The 22,507-nt window shown below is 32.1% G+C and overlaps 1 protein-coding gene across 2 annotated transcripts; it reads left to right on the top strand.

Annotated features, from left to right (window-relative positions):
- Nucleotides 1-12,332: 12,332 nt before the first annotated feature.
- On the top strand, nucleotides 12,333-16,049 carry LOC139862200 (type I inositol polyphosphate 5-phosphatase 8-like). Of its 2 annotated transcripts, none has more exons than XM_071850760.1 (7): nucleotides 12,333-12,622; nucleotides 12,718-12,802; nucleotides 12,888-12,998; nucleotides 13,512-14,084; nucleotides 14,511-14,774; nucleotides 15,547-15,736; nucleotides 15,846-16,049. In XM_071850760.1, the coding sequence occupies exons 1-7, from the start codon at nucleotides 12,514-12,516 to the stop codon at nucleotides 15,921-15,923; spliced, it is 1,410 nt and encodes a 469-aa protein (XP_071706861.1). In that variant the 5' UTR covers nucleotides 12,333-12,513; the 3' UTR covers nucleotides 15,924-16,049. The 2 variants fall into 2 exon arrangements, with proteins under 2 accessions (XP_071706861.1, XP_071706860.1); XM_071850759.1 differs by having other exon boundaries at nucleotides 14,511-14,804.
- The last annotated feature ends 6,458 nt before the right edge of the window (nucleotides 16,050-22,507 follow it).

Below are 22,507 nucleotides of genomic sequence, written 5' to 3'. Positions count from 1 at the left end.
TAAGGTATAATAACTAAATATTAAATAAAACTTAGGTTATATTATCACATATATAATTATTAAGTACATTAATAATTCGTTGTGTGTATACACCTAAAGTGAAGGTTAATCAAAGATAATGTATAATTCATGTGAACTTCATCGCTACTCACGGTCGTAAGTGAATGATGTCTAGGTTGCCATTTATGGGTAAGTTTGTGGATCTCGAATGCCATGACTTAGATTCTGGTCAAGAATCCTGGGCCCCCGGTTACATCTGGTCATTCCTGACTTATTTGATAGCAACGAAGTTTGAGTAAAGTTATACAACGTCTTGCTAAAGATTAACCCGAACTTTCTAAAATTGGAAAATTACTATAAGTGGAAACTTTCCATAAATAGTAACTTTCTGAAAATGGAAATTCTTTAGTGAACCATTACTATCAATATAGTACTATATACTATTGTCTGTTAGGCAATGTCTGATCATACGTTCTATCTCTAGGTTGAGATCTCGGTCACGTCCTTCCGTTCAATTCTTTCGTGTGCTACTAAGGTGAACTTCATAGCCCCACTTTTTACTGTTTCATAACTATTTTATAACTTTTGGGGTGAGACACATGCTTGCTTTATAACTGTTTTACGCTTAGACACAAGTACTAAATTGTTAACTATGCTGTCATGCTTTGATTCATGCTAAATCCCTACCGTAATATCGTCAATTGCTACGTTTAAATGCAAACTTAAATATTGTGAGTAGGCCTATTGAGAGTAACGTCTCTAACCATTCGACCGTTGGTCTTTGGTTACATAATAATGATTCCACGACACTGACAGTACAAGGTGTCATAGGGTAAACTTGTTTAGTAGCGATATTACAAAATGCAGCAACACTTTTAGATTGATATTTCTAAATCAATCAACTTTAAACTAAATCTTGTGGTCTAAAACTTTGGATATTATTTATAAACCTGTGAATTTCACTCAACCTTTTTGGTTGACACTTTAAGTGTGTTTTGTCTCAGGTGATGATTGAGCTAGCTGCTACTTGCTACTAGATGATTGATGTATGCTTTGCTGCTTGCATGGAGTCCATCATTCATATTTATCATTTTGTTTAAGACATTTTCCATTTAATGTACTCTTATGATGTAAAACTTTGAATAATGCTTCCGCTGTTTATTTAATAAATAAAACGTCTCATTTAGAGTCGTTATCGCTTATACAACTGTGTTATGATATGATTGATCACAATTATCCCTGGTCCATTTTGAGGGTGTGACAGATTGGTATCAGAGCAGGTTGTTGTAGAGAACCAGGATTGCATCTTATGTGTGCCTTATACAATTAGGTACCTTAGCAATGTAGGACTACAACTTCCTTTGACTATAGTGCCTTTAATTGTTGCCTTTAACTGTTAAATGCTACACTATACTTTAGAAACTTTACTTATCTTATAATTCTGAGCCAATCTAAGAACTCTGCTCATTCTCCTAAGTACTATTCAATTCTGCCACCACATTTAAATGCGACACCGTTCTCGACATTTCTATGTCATTTATCATGGTTTTGTGTATTACATATGTATTACATGAAATATTATCCATGAATTTTTGAAACTCCTATATTTGTTACTATTCATACTCAAACGTATATAACTCCCTGTTATATCACGTACCTATATGCTTTATGCCTTTATGCATCAGTTTGTGAACCGAAAAATGTCATTGAGTTATCGAGAATCTCAAAGACATTATAATGTCATCACTACTCATATTCATTACTTTTATACCTTTTATTTCTCGTTATTGAATTTTCTTGACGGATGGCGTCTACGAAACTCTAGAATGGAAGGGTTTGGATTACCGATTTAAAGGATCCTATAGCTCAAGCCCCTAGACCTGAATAGGCCATTACGAATTGAAAGACTTTAATCGAAAGATTATCAGATTACATACTTATCATTTTATGATCTCGACACGTCATACTGCTATTATTGGATTATAGACACATCATATCTTATTATATCTTATCATATCTATCTTAATAAACTTTGTCTAACACTTTTCCTAAATTTCCTCCGTAAATTACGGAAATCTTTTTGCTATATATACGTATATCAAGAAGACAAATATATCATTCAATATTCAACACTCATCTCATAACAAAAACCCTTATTCCGATCAGATAATATGGATTTCTCACATGATTCCTCGAACTCCTCGAGCTCCAATGGCAGCGTAACTGGAATGAACCAACCAATTAGTCATCATCTATTTTGGATGAATTGGGGATGGGTTCGTAGTAAACTTAATCAATGGAGACAAGAAGAAGGTGATCCCTTCCACCAACCGAATTCACCTCTTGGTGAAGAACCTGAAGCACTTACCGGCGAACCCGTTCGGAACACTATTTTCACCCTCATTTCCAGGGTATCCAGTCACGAATATATAATATCTAAAATTCTAGATCTTATTAATCCACTTGTCCGAACCGCCAATCACCCCGGAATAATAGAAGAAGTCAATGAGCTTCGCGCTCGAGTGGTGGCTCTGGAGAATATGGTGCGAAACCTAGGAGCACCAGCAGCAGCACCAGCAGCATAACCAGCATCACCACCAGTACCAACAGCATCACCACCAACAACATCAGCTTCACCAATAACAAACACCATAATCTGTACCTCGGATATCAACATCATACGCCCCATAGATACCAAGGAATATTAGTAATAATGAGTTAAGATGTATTGACTCATTCTTCCTGAAAATTATATATGTATACTTTATATATATATATATATATATATATATATATATATATATATATATATATATATATATATATATATATATATATATATATATATATATATGGTTTGGAACAATAATAAATCTTTTAGTATTAAGCTATTACGTGTGAATCTTAAATAGTATGTACTACTTGGTTAATTCATATCACTAATATGCTATGATATACATTCCTCGTTAATCACTGCTTCATCACAATAAACTCCATTTCATAATAAACTAAGTGTATTATTCAAATACATGTTTGGTTTTACACTTTCATTTTCGATGTACTCAAAACTCTTTAGAAAACATCATTCGTGCCTTGTGAATTTCACAAGAATTCCACGAGCATCAACATCATATACCGAGGTATATCAATAACAATGAACGATGGAATATTGATTCATAACTTCATTAAAGAAAGATTCTGCGATGATTATGTAATCTCTCAAGTTTTGAAGATTATTTATTCTCGCTTCAACCGCAAATCAAATGATTTTAATAGTATATTAACTCATTAAATCTATATTATACGTTAAGAATACATATATGAACGTATATCTTCATAAAGATTGTAATTAAAAATCCTTTTGTACAAACTGTTAATTGTGAAAATATTTTAACGGGTAGGTAAAACCCGAGAAATATTTATATCTCACATCAATATCTTACATTGTACATTCTTCAAATTCTGATTCAATAATTAGTAACTATACTACTTACATCCACATATGTATCCGTTCACTAAAGAACAACCATTTTCATACAAATTTAATTACCTATTCTGATTTGGACATATCGGAATCCAAGTAAAGCTTTAGCAAGTGTAATCTTCCTAAAGATCACTACATTCATGAATTATATTCATTCGTATTCTATGATGAATTATCACATCAAACCACCGAAATTATCGTTCATTACTTTTGAAATCAACAACGCCTATTCATCAACCATTAGAACCGTTGACGATTACAATCAGCGTTTAATCATCTAAAAATGAAATTTCTTGAAACTATCTCGGATTGATAACCGATGAATCAAATATGGCTGCATTAAATGCAGAGGAAACAGCAAAATTGTAGATGGTCTCAATGGCCAAAAGTTTGATAATAAAGAATGGTACGTTGGAAAAGCTCAAAAGAAAACTTGGAACTGAAAAACGGATTGAGCTAACCATGGAAGAGACCAAGGACAAATACAAGGACCAAACCCTATATTCAAAGAATCCAGGTAATTCTGGATCCGATGAAATCTTTAGAGAATATCTTGCTCCGAAGTTATGTTAAAAGCTTGCGAAAAATTTTTCTTCATCAACCTTCGAACTTAGAAATTCCAAAATGTCGTTATAAATATCCTCTATATTTCTGAAGATATTTTCATAACGATTCTTGTCCACAATTAAGTATCTCTTTGCGATATCTTTATAAAGGAAACTATTTTAGTTTCTATATTCAGTAAAATTCAAGTTTAAATTATAAATGTTTTGAAGAAATGTTGGAAATTGAAGCATGAGTTAGTATAATATAATGACGTCAGGCCAACGTGATTATATTACAGTAAGTCATGCTAAATTTTTAATGGAAGATGATGATTCATAGACTTGATAATCATTATTTGCCATGTTACACGACTCTTACATTCTACTTAATCTCTGAACATATCAAGAACATATATTCTTGATAGTTCTATCCTCAGTAATTCTGGTAATTTACCAAATCAAATCGTGATATTACGCTTAGAACATTAGGTTCATTCGAAACTTCATACCTACAAATTCTGGACCATTACTCGCTTAACTTAGAGTCGAGAGCAGAATAAAAAGGTAAAGAGCTCCGACATATAAGGGAAAATACAAAGCCCGATAACAACACGGAAATTACAAATCGTGTATATCAATGCGTATAGCAACATAAAGACACGGGAGAATTAAAAACACTATAACCCCAAGAGCATAGTAGAAGTAAACAGATTCCTCTGGTGGTAAAAGAAAAAGAAGCATGACTGCATATATGGTCAATATAATAACAAATATCAATACGGGATTGAGCATATTAACAAATCTTTTGGAAGTATGAATCTAGGAAGAAAGTATAGAAGTGGTGAAGATAATGAAACGGAAGAAGCTAATTTATAGCAAAATTTCCAAACACAGCAATCGAGGCAATTCATCGCATTTAATCAAAGAAATCCCAAAATTCCGTAAATACCGGATAATCAAATCTTATAGATTACGAAGATTTCCTTTAATCCCTTGAATTCCGGAAATCAATCGTGACTACGTCAAAAGTTAAGGCGAACATTTAATTTACTCATTCACTCTTTTACGATAGCTTCGTTTATACTCTTTCTATAATCGAATCGTTCTATCCATATTATTCAATAGTGATAAAACTTTATTCTTCAACTTATATTCATCATTACAATATTCTTGTTGTAAACAATGATGATCTCTATCAAACTTCATGACTATAATTTTCATGAACTACTCTTTGTTTGTCTACCCTAACATTGTGGCATAAACGCTCAAGGTTTAAATGAGCTCGATAATATTCATAACACATTTTATATATCCAATTTACTGAAATGACTTGTATAACATCATCATTTTGAATGATCTCCGCATTAATAATAAAATGCACTTCGTAGAAGAACTTGTAGAAATTATGGTATGTATGATTTTAATTCTTGAAACAGAACAATATTCTATCCGTTGGAATTCACGCAAGGCCCCGAGCATACCTGGGAACGTGAAAACCAAATAAAACGTAAATATCCTCGTCTATGTACGAACAACACCGATTAATGGCAACAACTAAATTTCGGGACGAAATTTCTTTTAACGGGTAGGTACTATAACAACCCTCATATTTCCATACCTGAATTGACTAATTTGACTATAGGGTTGTTATCCATACGTAATATATAATTAAATTCGACGTTGATCAAATATTTATTTTTAGTTGACACGTTCTGTTAACTAAAGTTTACACTAATTATATAAAATAACTTTAGTTAATATTAATGCGTATTATATTTAAAACTATATGTAACATAATTATTAATTAAATGATAAGTTATTTTAATCATTATATATATTTTTAGCTTATAAAAAAAATAAAAATAAAAAGAAATAAGATTTTTTTTAATAAATTAAATAATGAGCCCATGAATTTTGACTAAATATTTTCAAAAATAAAAACTTATTAAAAACATTTTTAACATATTTTTATTATTTTGTCAAAATTGACACCTTTATTTTATTATTTTTTTTTTCTTTTCACCAACCATTTTTACCTATAAATACATGGCTCCTCATTCATTTTTTTCTTGCCAAACACAAAAACTTAAGTTATTCTCTCAAAACTTGAAGAAAATTTGAGGTACTTTCTATTTTTATTAAATTTTTTCAATATTATCATTTATATTTATATTTATTGTATATTCTTTATAAAATTTAAAATTAATTATGTTTATATGTTATAATTAGTATTATAAGTATTATGATGCATAAAAATAATTTTGATAATTTATGGAATATTATTTATAATTAAATACGAATTATGTAGTGTTTAAACGTAAAAACAATGTAAAATTCGTAATAAATACTTTTAACCAAAAATAAAATATATATAATTTTTTTCTGAGTTTTTAAAACTTATATAGATCAGAAAAAATTATAAAAATAATTACTTGGGTCGAATTAGTATTTATTATATAATTAAACTCTATTATTATGTAATTCGAAGGTAAATTAAGAATAAATATAAAATAATAAAAAAATATTTTTTTAAATATTTTTCTATAGGTTATTAGACTGATAGAAACTTATAAAAATTATAAAAATAATTATTTGGGTTTATTTAGTAATTATGTAGAATTAAAATTATTTTGTGAATACATTAAGGGTAAAAACAAAAATAAATACAAAAATATAAAAAAACGTTTTCTTAAATTTTTCTACTAATCTATATGATTAACTAAGACTATAAAAATTATGTATGTAATTTTTAGATATTTAATTTATTATTTAGACATTTTTGAATAATGTTCGATTAATAAAACACTATTATTTTTGAAGTAATTTAGGTATTTATTTAAAGGTAATTATATTTAATATATATAAGACATACTAAGGTATAATAACTAAATATTAAATAAAACTTAGGTTATATTATCACATATATAATTATTAAGTACATTAATAATTCATTGTGTGTATACACCTAAAGTGAAGGTTAATCAAAGATAATGTATAATTCATGTGAACTTCATCGCTACTCACGGTCGTAAGTGAATGATGTCTAGGTTGCCATTTATGGGTAAGCTTGTGGATCTCGAATGCCATGACTTAGATTCTGGTCAAGAATCCTGGGCCCCCGGTTACATCTGGTCATTCCTCACTTATTTGATAGCAACGAAGTTTGAGTAAAGTTATACAACGTCTTGCTAAAGATTAACTCGAACTTTCTAAAATTGGAAAATTACTATAAGTGGAAACTTTTCATAAATAGTAACTTTCTGAAAATGGAAATTCTTTAGTGAACCATTACTATCAATATAGTACTATATACTATTGTCTGTTAGGCAATGTCTGATCATACGTTCTATCTCTAGGTTAAGATCTCGGTCACGTCCTTCCGTTCAATTCTTTCGTGTGCTACTAAGGTGAACTTCATAGCCCCACTTTTTACTGTTTCATAACTGTTTTATAACTTTTGGGGTGAGACACATGCTTGCTTTATAACTGTTTTACGCTTAGACACAAGTACTAAATTGTTAACTATGCTGTCATGCTTTGATTCATGCTAAATCCCTACCGTAATATCGTCAATTGCTACGTTTAAATGCAAACTTAATTATTGTGAGTAGGCCTATTGAGAGTAACGTCTCTAACCATTCGACCGTTGGTCTTTGGTTACATAATAATGATTCCACGACACTGACAGTACAAGGTGTCATAGGGTAAACTTGTTTAGTAGCGATATTACAAAATGCAACAACACTTTTAGATTGATATTTCTATATCAATCAACTTTAAACTAAATCTTGTGGTCTAAAACTTTGGATATTATTTATAAACCTGTGAATTTCACTCAACCTTTTTGGTTGACACTTTAAGCGTGTTTTGTCTCAGGTGATGATTGAGCTAGCTGCTACTTGCTACTAGATGATTGATGTATGCTTTGCTGCTTGCATGGAGTCCATCATTCATATTTATCATTTTGTTTAAGACATTTTCCATTTAATGTACTCTTATGATGTAAAACTTTGAATAATGCTTCCGCTGTTTATTTAATAAATAAAACGTCTCATTTAGAGTCGTTCTCGCTTATACAACTGTGTTATGATATGATTGATCACAATTACCCCTGGTCCATTTTGGGGGTGTGACAATATATATATATATATATATATATATATATATATATACATATATATATATATATACATATATATATATATATACATATATATATATATATACATATATATATATATATACATATATATATATATATATATATATATATATATATATATATATATATATATATATATATATATATATATATATATAGTATATAATTAAACTAGGGTTATGGATAGTACCTTAGGAGTAAAAGATCAAGAGAAGAAGGTGATTTGGTGGTGGTATGGTGACCGAATAGCAACAACAGGGTCAACAGCGAAACAGGAGCCAAAACAACAAAAATTGAAGCTTTTTGGGGGTGTTTGGATCGCGGACAGTAGCACCAAAAAAGAGGTTTTGTGGTGGTTTTTAGTTGCAAAAACGCAGCTTAATGGGTGGTGGAGGAGGCGGTTTTATGGCTGCAAAAAGCAGCAGCAGAGTGGCGGTTGTGGTGGTGTAATTCGGCCAAAGTGCTGATGGTAGTGGTGTTGATGAATGCGAAACCAAGAAGGGAGACGGAGAGAGTTTTGAGCTTGCTTGTGAGTTTGTGAATGAGGAATGGGGTGGGTTATGGGTGTTTAATTAGGCTAGCAATTAGAGATGAGTTAAGAGTAATATGTGATTAGGATATGCTTTAGAAGTTCATGGAAAGTTATGACTCTTAGTATTTAGGATAAAGTTTAGCAATTTTTGATCACCTAGGACTCTCTCTTAGATTATTCTAGAATTAAAGGATGAGATTAATACATTTATTTATTATTTATTTACTTTTTGGCCGAAATTTATATAAATATATTTATATTTATTATTTTTTTGGACTATATATATATATATATATATATATATATATATATAGATAGTGGTAGGATCAATGGAGAAGTAACCAATTGGGGGGAAGCGGGGGAAAACAATTTTTATTTTTATTTTTTGTTTATTGGATGAAAATATGAAGATTTAAAAAACACACTTTGTGATAAATGTTCTTATTTTGGCGGGAAAACGCTCGAAGAAATAATATATAACAATTATCTTGTTTTTCGAGCGTATTTTGAGGGTTTATAAATTAGGATGTAGATATTAGAGTTTAGAAATTTAGGGTTTAGGTTTTAGATTTAGGGTTTAAATTTAGAATTTAGATTGAGTTTTTAATACGAACGGTTTAGAGTTTGGGGTTTAGGGTTTAGGGACTAAACCCAAAACACTAAACCCTAAACTCTAAATCGGGCTAAATTTTGACAAAAAAATACTTCACAAAACATGAAGAAAAAAAACGTTCGAAGATTAACATTCTTTACAATCAATATTATCTTGAATGTTATTTTTTTCGATCGTTTTTCGCCTAAATAAATGTTCATATTTTCGTGTGATCTTGATGCCTGAAAAAAAATCAAAAAAAAAAATGAATTTTTTTTTTTTTGCTTCCTCCCGTTTCCCCCCAATTGGTTACTTCTCCATTAATCCTACCCCTATATATATATATATATATATATATATATATATATATATATATATATATATATATATATATATATATATATATATATATATATATATATATATATATATATAACATAAGTGCACTCTAGTCCTTGCACCTTTTATTCGTGTTTAGGTAAACGTTTACAATGATGATGATACGAGTCCATAAAGTTTTGGTAATTTAAATTATCCAATAGTCTCGTCGGTTTTACAGAACCAAATTGTCTCAGTTTTTCTAACCGGGTTGGTTTTAAAGTCGACCTAGAACATTCCCTAAATTTTAAGTTCAAGTTCGTTAAATTCTTTACCGATTGTTAACTAAATACAAAAGAAAAAAAAGTCGGGTTGTTATAAGTATAACTAATGACTCATTATTTAGTGGTTGGTGTTACTCGCAGGTTTATAGACAACATTGTTCTACCAATGTCAAGTCAGAAGACGAGATGGGATAAAATTTTTCGTGAAAAGTGAACATTTTTATTTGGAGACCAGCCTTAAATCAGTTGCCTACTAGATTGAATTTGTCTATGTGATTGGGTCGAGAGTTTGGATCATATTATGTTTTCATGTTCTGTTGCTGCAGAGTTATGGAGAAAGATTCGTGTTTGGTCTGGAGTTCAATTGCCAGTTTTCTTCGCTTGGTCCGAATGGATAGCTTGGTACGACGATTGGCATACATCGGTGGAAAAGAAGAGTCGTCTATATACTATTATCACGTGTTTGTTATGGAATTTATGGAGGCTTCGAAATAGTGCCGTTTTTCAACCGCGAACGATGAAAAAGCATACTGTTTTCAACTCTATTTGTAATCTTCCTTTTAATAAAAAGTAGAAGTCGTTGTAACATTTAATGAAACGGTTGAATGATGAATTCATTGTAATTTTCGTGGTTGTGCTCTTAGAAGCTTTCTAAGGAGTTGAGTAATAAAATTGTTGATGTTTAAAAAAAAAAGTCGAAACTTATAGTTGGAGCTAAAGCTCAAACTTATTTTTGATGACGACTTTTTTTTTTTTTTTATAAGTGTTTGGTAAGTTAGTTGGACCTAAGACTTATAATTTTAATGGATACAAATATGAGTATGGATGAAAATATTAAATGAAATAAATAGATGTGAATATAACACAATCTAATTCATATCTAACCAATTAACATCTAGTGAAATGATCCGTAGAATTACGTGTTTGTTTAAGCGAAACAGTTATCACGGGTTTGTTAAAAAAAAATAAAGTAATTAAAATTCTTAAGAAAACATAGTTTAAAACGTGCAAAAAAATTGAATCTAATTGAGTCCAGAATACTACAGTCAATAAACACATGTTACTTTGAAACATAGCTTCATATGAAAGTTGAATAACCACAATTTCCTTATTAGTTATAACCACAATTTACTATCATTGTTTTACATAATTATACACATAAACTCTATATTAAAACTATACTAAACTGGTGTACGTTGTGTTTCTATGTACATTCTCATATTAAAGAGCACCCAATATAAGTACAAAATACAAAAATACATTCACATGTTACAGCCAACACTCTATCTCCAAATCACCAACTGTATACTACCAAATTTGCTCCAAGACCAAATACAAACACCACCAAATATCCATTTAATCGTAGGCTTCTTTCTCATGATGCGTCACTAAACTTGCTTGTGTTGGGATTAAGAAGCCAGTGCAGTATACTACAATCAAAAATCATACACATCCAATAGATGTCAGTGGAATCTAAACAGTTTCAATGAAAATAATCGGTCTACTGATTAAAGAAAATTAATTGATTTATGGTGTATCTTATCTAGCTATTCAAACTCAATTTACTAAATGAACTACAGTATTCTGCCGAGCTTCTCATCGACGGTGATAGATTCCTCAGAAAGAACAATGAGCTGCTCCAACGAATACGGATGCTCCGGATCTCTTATATCCCTCACATAATTTATCTAAATGTCAAAGATCACTTTTATAACTTCAAATAAAATATATTTCAAATTTCACAAATTAGCAGCAATTTAGTAAATCAAAATTGTAAACAACTAACGGATTTAAAACAACTCGATACAGAATCATTCACATATCAATAAATCAATAAATAAAAATAAAAAGAATATCATAAATATCAAGAGCATCAACAACGGGTGCTTCATGATGATGATTCACAACATCTGTTGTCACTCGATTGATTCTTTCTTTCAGGAATCATCAACTTAAGCAAATAACCCTTAAATTGTTTGGGTGCCTGTTACGGTTTTTTTTTACAAAGGAATTATTAATTTAGGGTTTAAATGTTTAGGATCGCGTTGAGCTTTTTATGGGTTGATTTTTTTTTATTATTTTTCTTAATTATATTTATAAATATATTTATTCTTTTTAATGATATCACTAATCTCATCTTAAATTTTTTCTTTTGTTTTATTTTTATAAAAGAAAAATACTTAATTATAACATTATCATTTTAGGATTTTAATAGATACTCCAGTATAGATGGATAGATATAGATACATACTCAATTGTCACACCATAGTATAAACTATACACTTATGACTTGTATATACCATAGTGAAGTATACGTTGAACAAGCACATTTGCAACCAATACCTTTGAACTTTATATTTCACTTGGGATCATCGCTTATTAAATTAATGAAATCTTTTGGTTGGAGATTTTTTTCAAGGTGTTCTTATAAATGTCCGCTTCTGTCCAAATCTTTCTTATTATGTTAACCAGCGATAATCACAATCACACCATTTCTTCATCTATCCATTTTAACCTCTAAATGATTCTATCAAACACACAAACTACTAATTATGATATGTAGTATATTGGATTAGCATGGATACAATCATCATCTATGGATAACAACCGTTACAAACCTCGAATCAAAACGTTCGGTCGTCGTTGGTTGTTCAGAAAGTACAAGACGAAAACTCGCTCCTCTCTTTTCAAGAAACTTTCTTCAGGTTGTAAACACCATCTTCCAGATAAAATTTACACTTATCCGATATTGAAAATTTAGTATAGTGTTAAAGTTTCCATGACAGTTGTGAAATTTCAGATGAGCGTGGAGATGAATATGATGATGAGGATGAATCTTTTTTGTCGCCGGAGATAGATCCCTGCATATTAGCCAATGAATTACGGTAACATAATTACTATATTAGCCATTATTGTATATATGTATTTAGTTGATGTTTACAATGTGTTTAACATATGTTTCTATTTTAGGATATTTGTAGCTACTTGGAATGTTGCAGGAAAATCTCCTGTTGGAAGTTTGGCGGTCGATTTGGATGAATGGCTGAACGTTAAAGAATCCGCAGACATTTATGTTCTTGGGTATGCAATATACACATTACTGTAGTAGATTTTTTATGCAACATAATGTGTTGTTTGTTTTTTAAAATGTTTTTGTCTGAATATCTACGGACCACGTCCGTAGAGAAGATGTGGCCTAAAGGTCTATATGTTGAATAGTGAAAATTGTATTTTGTTATGTCTGCAAAATAACTTAATACTACTTAGAATATTTTTCAGTCAGCGAGTTTGCAGACAGAATAAGACATTTCTTTTTTATATGTGTTTTGTCATACAGTAAAAACGTCTGCAGACGTGAAATAAGATATAATAAGTTCTTGAGACTGAAAAACGAATAATACGTTACTATTTCATCAAAATCTGCTAACAGTGTCATTTAATGGTAAAAAAAGTGGTCATTATAATGTATCAAAATAGTTCTCTTTTTTTTGCATATATTGGTAAGAAGTGGTTAAAAAAGAATGCCCCTAATATGATTTTGAAGTTGTCTTGTGGCTAAGTTTCTCATCACTTAACTTAATCATCACCATACAGATTTCAAGAAATCGTTCCATTAAAAGCTAAAAATGTTCTCGGAGGAGAAGATCAAACTGAAGCAACAAACTGGAACCTGCTGATTGGACAGATACTAAACGATAAATGTGCTTGTCGTTGGATATCGCCTAGTTTAAATCCAGTCACAAGTGACGACTATAACTACATCAACGATATGTCTAATGGAACATCAATAACAAGCGTCGAAGAAGAATCAGGAAATAATCAATGTGGTAGGTACACGTTAATGGCAAGCAAGAAAATGGTTGGAGTATTCATAAGTGTGTGGATAAACACGTCGTTGTTCAAAAGGTACACGATATCGAGTGTGAAAGTGTGTGCGGTTGCTTGTGGGATAATGGGCTATTTGGGTAATAAAGGTTCAGTTTCAGTTAGTATGTTAATTGAAGGAACTAGCTTCTGCTTCATTGTTGCTCATTTGGCGTCTGGTGAGAAGAAAGGCGATGAAGGAAGACGAAATCATCAAGTTTCTGAAATTTTCAAGCGAACAACTTTTACTCGACGTTTTCAAGATGATTGTGTTCCTCGGCCTCTCACAATCCTAGGACACGAGTAAGTAGTTTGTGTGGCAAGGTGTCAATTTTTACCCATTTACTAATGAATTGGTCGATTCGATTCGTGTGTTACATATTTATGTAGTTATATTTGGCATACGAATTAGTCATAAAAAATGTTAAACAAGGAGTGTTTCGGATCCTCCAAAGCTAACAAATTTACTCAGCCCGCCCATTTTGTCACCGATGTGTGGCCCTTTATTCTTAGGATTTTTCTAGCGACAGCCCGTCGTTAACATGCTAAAAAGTATTGTACATAGTAATTAAGTATTGTTTTTTGGGCGGTGATTATTCAGATGTACACCACTTTTAAGTGTGTAGCGACAACTCTAAGGGATGACGTTAGAAAAATCCTTTATTTTTAAGTATAATATATGATAAGATGCAGTTCTAGGAAGGTAATATGTATTGTTTTGTGAAACAGCCAGATATTTTGGTTTGGAGATCTGAATTATAGATTATACTTGGAAAACGATTTAGCGAGGGAGCTGATCAAGAAGCACGATTGGACTGCACTTCAAGAGTTTGATCAGCTACGGAAAGAATTGGGAGACGGTGGAGTGTTTCAAGGGTGGAGAGAAGGGAACATCGAATTCGCACCCACTTATAAGTATTCAAAATTTAATTGCAACCGCTACTCGGGTACCCTTCCTAGCATAACAGGAGAAAAACAAAGGACACCAGCATGGTATGCACATCTTCTTTATACCTCATTAATGTAAGTACACTATTTAGATTTACACAAATTATGTTATAGGCTAAAAGTTTACTGTTATAGCTACCGAAATAAGCTTACCTTAAGACTCTTTCACATTTAGTTATACATTCCTGATTCTTCAACACAACACAACAAAATAACAAACATTATATTAACTAATATATACCAGCTAAACATAACAATATGTTATTAGTACGTCAGGACCTTTTAATTAAGGTGACCAGATAATTAATCAGGGGTGTCGTCTTACTAAATGTTCAAGATAGGAAATCAAACAGGTCCGAAGTTTTGAAAGGGCCAAAATTTTATATAACTCCTTATATATTTGTTTTGCTATTAGTACAAGTTAGGTAAAAAAGAACTTAAAAAAAGGAATTTTTTTTTTTTTTTCTTCTTCTTCTTTGGACACGAATTACCCTAGTCAGAAGTTATTTAATTGGGAGATCTCGAAAACAATGATAACTTTTTATATGTATTTTTTTATATGTGTTTTAAACTTCAACGTTTATAATGGTCCATTTTCTATATCTCTAACAACTTATAAATTAATGAGACGGCCCTGCCAAGATAATATGGAGTAGATTTTTTTTTTAGTTCAATGCATACATATAAAGGAACAATAAATTTGAATACATATTGTTGTAAGTAATCAAAAGTGGACATTTATTTTGGGATGGACTATATTGGAAAGATACACAGTAAAATTGGGACGTATTCATATGTCATATTGGTTATGGAGCAGGTGTGACAGGATTTTATGGTACGGAAAGGGAGTAAAGCAACATTCTTATTTTCGCGGTGAGATTATGTTCTCGGATCACAGGCCCGTATCTGCTCTTTTCTCGACACATCTTGAAGTCGTGAAGTCTAATGATGCAAAAGTGGTTCCGCTACAACTTGATGTACCAAATAGCGTTTCCTTTAGATGTGCTGTAAGTATTCTATCAAGCTTGTGTTATAGTACCTGTTCTTCTTTATAGTAATGTATGAATGGGCTTACATGAAAACTTGATGATTCAAATAATAGTAAATGCATTTCAGGAACAAGATGTATGTAATGGACAACGTTCGTCGACATTACGCTCACTAATTAACCAAGACGTAGAAGCATCACCATGAAACAAAGTTCATCGAGTTAGATACATTGTTGTGATAAAACATATGTTAGTCTTGAATTTGGTTCAATTTCGTTTATTCTTTTATCGTTTTACGTTTGTAGTAGTCTTGCTGCGATGACAAAAAAAAAAAAAAAAAAAAAAAAAAAAAAAAAAAAAAATTCATATACTACGTAGTAAAGTACTTAATCTAGATATCTATAGATTATTGTTCATATATAGCAGTATTGATTCTCACATGTTAAACGCTAGTTTCTGTTTTGATGTTATCAGTTTATTACAACAGTTGAGCATTCACATGTGTCAATATAGCTAGATGGGCCTGAGCCTGTTACATGTTTTTAATGGGCTTTATAATATCTAAAATTTAAAACAAATTAGGTATCTAATCTAAATTCAGTTAGTCCACGAGTTTTGTAGCCAATAGATTTTGCTAGATTCAATGGCCCAATAAGAAAACAATGGATGAACATTACAGTTCTAAATAGCTAAATATTATTTGTATCGTTCTAAATTTAAGGAGGAATGTTAGAATTAATCAAGCATAGATTAGATCCAAAGTTCAATCTATACTTAGTCAACAAATGAGAGAGATTTAATATTCGTTCGAGTTTAACACTCCGGTCCAGTATATCGTGAATAACCCCGATGTGAAATGAAAATCTCAACATCGGTGGTTAAACGTAGACCCACCATCATTCGGGCTAGCCGGTGTTGATGGATCAAGGGTGGAGTTAGAATTTATGTTCGTAGAATGTTACTTGTAACCGTATGTTAGAGGTTGAAGTGCTGTTTATATTTCGGTAGCGCGGGTAACAGTCCTTGACGAAGATGATGTAATCGAACATGATTACCGAAAATCAGGAAGTGTGATGTGATGTCTCTCCCCCTTCAATGAGGATTTGGCCCCCTATTTATAGGTAGATGTCTTTGTCCTTTTGTGCTACCTAATGGGACAAAAAGAGACATATCATTGTCATGTCGTACTATTTGGTCTGCAAAAGCTAGAAAAGTACAAGTGATCTCCCAGTATTCAGTCAGCTGTCTGTCCCAGCCATTGTGCAAATTGCCGCACGATTCTATGATCGTACAATGTTGGGATCATGCCTACCACATGTGATGTCTCTCGGTAATTTGTACGGTGTACTCGTTGGTTCAGCTTCTCAGCAACCCTCATTCAGCGAGCGCTGACGGCGAAGGTCAGGTAAGCCCATCTTTTAGGTACGCTATCGAGTTGGCGCTCTTCATGCTTCTGGTGTCTGGCGCTATATGTGAGTGCAAGTGGGACACTTATGTTTTTTCCTTAGAATTCTATAGGCGATGTCTTTGTTAACACGTGCAGGTCAATTGTGATGTGTGTATACGAAGAATGCGAGTATACGCATCATTAATTCCCCACAGTTCGATATTAGGCGCAGACATTGCTCGTGGTGTCGAACTCAACTGTGCCATAACTTTTTGTCTTTATTAAATGGGAAGTGATAGTTACTTCTGACGTAGTTATTATAACGACAGACAGCTGTCACATCATTAATTTTCTTTTTCATCTGCCTTGCGTTGTTTGACAGGTGTACGTTCCGTATTTCAGCAAGTTTCTCTTTCTTCCTTTTTTTTCCTTCCTATAAATACTTCTATCTTCTCCTCGAAAGTTTATGAGGAAAGGTTGTTATGCCATTCTGATACACGTGAAGAAGATTGAGACTAAAGTATACACGAACCATTTTGAAAATCAAATCGTTACAAATTTAGCTTTCAAATACCATTTATAGGTACGATCGATTTTTTTATTGAGAATCATTCCTCATTGGTTTGATACTCGTTGTGTCATAAATTTTCATGGAATCAAAGGAGATGAGGTTTTAGTCATAATCACGGTTCTTGACTTAAACTTATGTAACTCTTGAAAAGAGTACTTGATCGGTTTTGACGAGGTTGTCTTGATGTTCCACCTGTTATTTGACACTTGTTGAGGAAAGAATTTACTAGTATTTTTAGAAACAAGGTCAACTTTGGTATGTGATCTCATGGATGATTTCTTAGTTTGTGTGGAAACTAACCATATTGATCACCATATCCCGTAATTGTCCCATTCTTCCCGTAAGTAGTTTCTAGAAATGGACGATTTATCTTGGTCTCGTAACTAGAGTAAAATCGCTTGCTCGAGGAAACAAATTTCTTAGTCTTTGGTGATGGAGAAACCCTAGACGCAGTATTAAGAAATCTACTATCAGCAGGCAATCTAGTTGGGTTCTTCATGTACTCAGATTTAAAAATTTTAGGGGTTACTGAAACTATAACTTTCTTCTCAACCGTATGAGAAATTGTTGAAGGTTCTACGTAAGAACATTCAGACCATACAAGATTTGTTGTTAGATTTTTTTTATATGATATACACTCTAATTATAAATTAGATTCTCTTTTTCCTAGTAATCAAAAAACCTTCTTAACTCCTTAAGTTCATCATAAATTCCAACGGGTAATTGAAGTTCCTTATCTATCTTAACTTCTGGAGTCTTGGGTTGTGATTCTAAGAAGTAGTCTAGAGATTTTGACCTAGATGACTCTAACCTATGTTCAACATTGTCAAACTTGGTCATGAAAGAATCACTAACGTCTTTAAGTTCATGTGCTAGACCTTCACAGTTGACTTTCAAAGTGAGGGAGTCACGGTTTTGTTCAAGTCATCAATGGTCTTGTTTAATTCGAAAATTTTGTTGTGAAGCTCACAAGTATTATTGCCACGGTTGACAATTTGAGCTTGTAACTGTCGAATTTCCTCATTAAACACAAATATCTGACTTGCAGTTGATGAACAAGTGTTTTACAATGTATCATTCACAAGCTTAATATCTTAATATTTGACCAGTAAGGATTCAAAATGACTTGTCAAATCTCCGTTTTCTTTTACAAGGTTTGTCATTATTGAAGATTTCTCATTTAAATCATTTTCTAAAAGTTTAAAGTTGTGACGTAAAACCTTTTTATCATTCATAAGCTTGTGAATGTGATCATTCAGTGTGCCAAGATGATCAAGTAAATCTTGAGTGGGATCTACCTGACTTAAGGATGGTTCATGAACACACGAATTTGTAGAGGATTGCATGTTATCTTTGAAGAATCTATCAGATTTGTCTTGGAGCTCATGATTTCTTGTGATTCTTTTCTTTCTTCATCTTGAGACCCTGGATCAACAGATGCAGGAAGATTAATCGTTTATGACTTTTATTGGAGTTGTGCGTCTTTGAATATTTTTTAAATATTGAAAGCACAAGGAGTAATCTTTGAAGAAACACTTGATGAAGTATAACAAGAACATAACTTTCTATTGTGACTGTTATCTTCATCCAGTGATGATTTCAAAGGTTTTTTTTTTTTTTTTTTTTTTTTTTTTGGCAAAGATCAAAATATATTAATTTTCAAGAAACATACAAGGCCTGGACATTACCCAAAGCCAAACAACACAACACCAAAAAACCGAAAACAAGAGAAATACATCCAAAAGCAAAACCAGACATACAACATAAACAGCAACAACCCTAATTCAACACCAATTTATTATCAATCCACCTCATGTTCCACAAACTCGCAGCCTTCATCACAGCAGAAGATTTCTTCACTTTGATACTCATCAATTTGCACTGCACAAAATTCACAATAACAGAACATATGACATCTTCTTTTCTTTCTTCATTTCTAAACATCCTAAAGTTTCTTTCCTGTCATATAAAGTAAACACAAGCTGCTACCACCCATCTGTTTATAATACTCCAAATATGATTCGAAACAGGGAAATTTAGCCAACTCATTCATAATCTCAGGCAGGGAATTAGGAATACCTTTAAAAATAATTCTTTCTTTAATCTTTCTCCAAACCTTACTACTATATTCACAAGAGAAAAACAAATGACAAACAGAATCCTTCACCAGTCCACATAGAGCACATTTAAAATTCTGACCTGAGATCCAATTCTCCAACCTATCATGAGTGGTTAGCCTGTTGAGATTGGCTAACCATATGATAAATGCCTGCTTTGGATCCAAATAATTGAACCAAATAACATGAGCCCAATTCACTTTAACATTATCAGCTTTTAGATCAATCCAGACCTGATGGGAAGAAAAATTAACATACTTGCCAGAATTTGTAATCCATTGAAAACAATCCACATTATTCCTCTTAATCAGATGAACATGATGCTTGATCTTACTTCTCAAACTCAATAGGTGCTTCCAACCCCAACTATCATTATATTCAGCCTCTATGTCCCAAATATCTCTACCTTTTAATTTTATTATGTTGACCCATTTACTCCACAGAGAATCCTTATAAGCAAAAATCCTCCATAAGTTTTTCATTAATAAAACATCATTCCATTCCTTCAATGGTTTCAAACCTAAACCACCTTGATCCTTTGGAAGGCAAACATGCTTCCAAGCCACTTTAGCCTTACCTCTAGCACTAACTCCTTGACCCCACAAGAAACCTTTTAAACACTTATCAATTTCTTCAATAGTCCCACAAGGAATGACATAAACTGAAGCCCAATATATATGTAGAGAAGTCAGAACTGAAGCAATTAATTGGAGCCTACCAGCATACGACAGCTTTTTGTTCTTCCAATTTAAAATTCTCCCTTTGACCTTATCAACTAAACATTTACAATCTTTAATTCCCAATTTTTTAGCAACCAAAGGGACCCCCAAATATTTCATAGGCAACTTACCAACTGCAAATTTCAAAATTTGAACTATGTCAGCTTGTGTGTATGTAGGCACACTGCCAAAAAAAATAGTACTCTTTGCAGTATTTGGCAGCAACCCTGAACACATACCAAATTCATCTAAACTCTTCTTTATAACTTTGACAGATAATACATCAGCATGACATAAGACTAGTAAGTCATCTGCAAAACAGATGTGAGAAAGTTGCATCTGCTTACATTTGCTATGAAATTTGAATTTAGGGTTATTCTTGATTTGATTTTTCAGGATCAAAGAGAAAGTTTCCATTACAAGGGTAAACAAATATGGTGAAATTGGGTCTCCTTGTCTAAGACCCCTACCACCCTTGAAATAACCTCTAATATCTCCATTGATACAAACTGAGAAGGAGGTTGTGGTGACACATTCCATAATCCACCTTACCATGATTTCATGAAATCCAAAACACCTTAAGATATCCTTTAGAAAGCACCAATTGACTGTATCATATGCTTTTTGAATATCTATCTTAATGGCACACCTTTTACTGCCATATGCCCTATTATACCCTTTCAAAAGTTCTTGAGCAACCAGAATATTATCATGAATATCTCTACCAGGAATGAAGGCACTCTGACTACAGTTGACTAGTTTACTCAGACCAACTTTTAATCTACAAGTTAGAACTTTGCTCACACATTTATAAAGTACATTGCAGTAAGCAATTGGTCTGAAGTCAGACACCTTATTAGGAGTGTCAATTTTAGGGATCAAAGTAATTAAGGTAGCATTGACCTCCTTTAATAATTTCCCAGATTCAAAAAACTCCTTAACAGCCTCACAAATATCACTACCCACAATGCTCCAAGCTTTTTTGAAAAAATGGGAAGAATATCCATCTGGGCCAGCTGCTTTGTTATCATTAATATCAAATAATGCCATTTTAACCTCTTCATCAGTAACTGGACCCACCATGGCTAATGCTTCTTCATTACTTAACTTTGTATCAAAAATGCCACCATCTATAGAACTACATTTCCCATTATCACCCAAAAATTTTTGAAAATGAAGAACAAATTGGTCTGCCACTTGGTCTCCAAAGGTTTTGAACTGTGATAAGTCTGCTATATCTTGATTTGACATAGAGGCACATCTGGGTACATGAGCCATTCTCTTGAAGTTAAGAAACATGTACATGTACGCTGTTGATGTTCTTTTTCTTGTTTCAAAGTCGGTTTTGTAGGATCCATCGACAAATTTTCCAACCTTATAAATTCTAAACAACTCGAAAGTCTTCGAAAACTATGAACGTTTAATAAAGAGGCGTTTATTCTTTCGAAAAAAATAAATAGAATTTGAGCATGAATTAATCTTCCTTTTGGGTAAAGGTTCAAATAATTTGAAATTGGGCTTCTAAGCTTAGGCTTGCTACAATAACAGTTGAACAATTAAATTTCAAACACAATTAAATTTCAAACATAATATGTCGCAGCCTGGAATTGAACCTGCGACCTTGTGCTTGACAGCTTATGCACTTAACTAGTTGAACTTCTTTGTTTATTTGATTTAATTCAAAATTGAAACTTTAAAACCCTTTGTTCTGTTAGTTTTTTCTACCCACAAGAATAAACGCGCTGTATCTTGTTTTTCAGTTTGCAAAATCCCCATAACAAATACGTTTGGTATAAACCTTAAGTCGTCTTCAGTTCAATTCGTATTTGGTATCACCTTCAATTCATCCCAAATCAAATCAAATCAAATCACACAAACCCTAGGTGTCTTCTTCTTTCTAGTCTTTATCTCCTTCCCAAATCACCAAAAAGGAACCTTGATTTCAAATACTTAATAACCTGCTACTTTCAATCGGTCGAAGTTTAATTGTGTCGG

This window comes from Rutidosis leptorrhynchoides, chromosome 8 (assembly GCF_046630445.1).
Source record: "Rutidosis leptorrhynchoides isolate AG116_Rl617_1_P2 chromosome 8, CSIRO_AGI_Rlap_v1, whole genome shotgun sequence".
Taxonomy (NCBI): domain Eukaryota; kingdom Viridiplantae; phylum Streptophyta; class Magnoliopsida; order Asterales; family Asteraceae; genus Rutidosis; species Rutidosis leptorrhynchoides.
The sequence above is the reverse complement of the archived record's forward strand: the minus strand, read 5'-3'. Positions and strand labels throughout refer to the sequence as shown.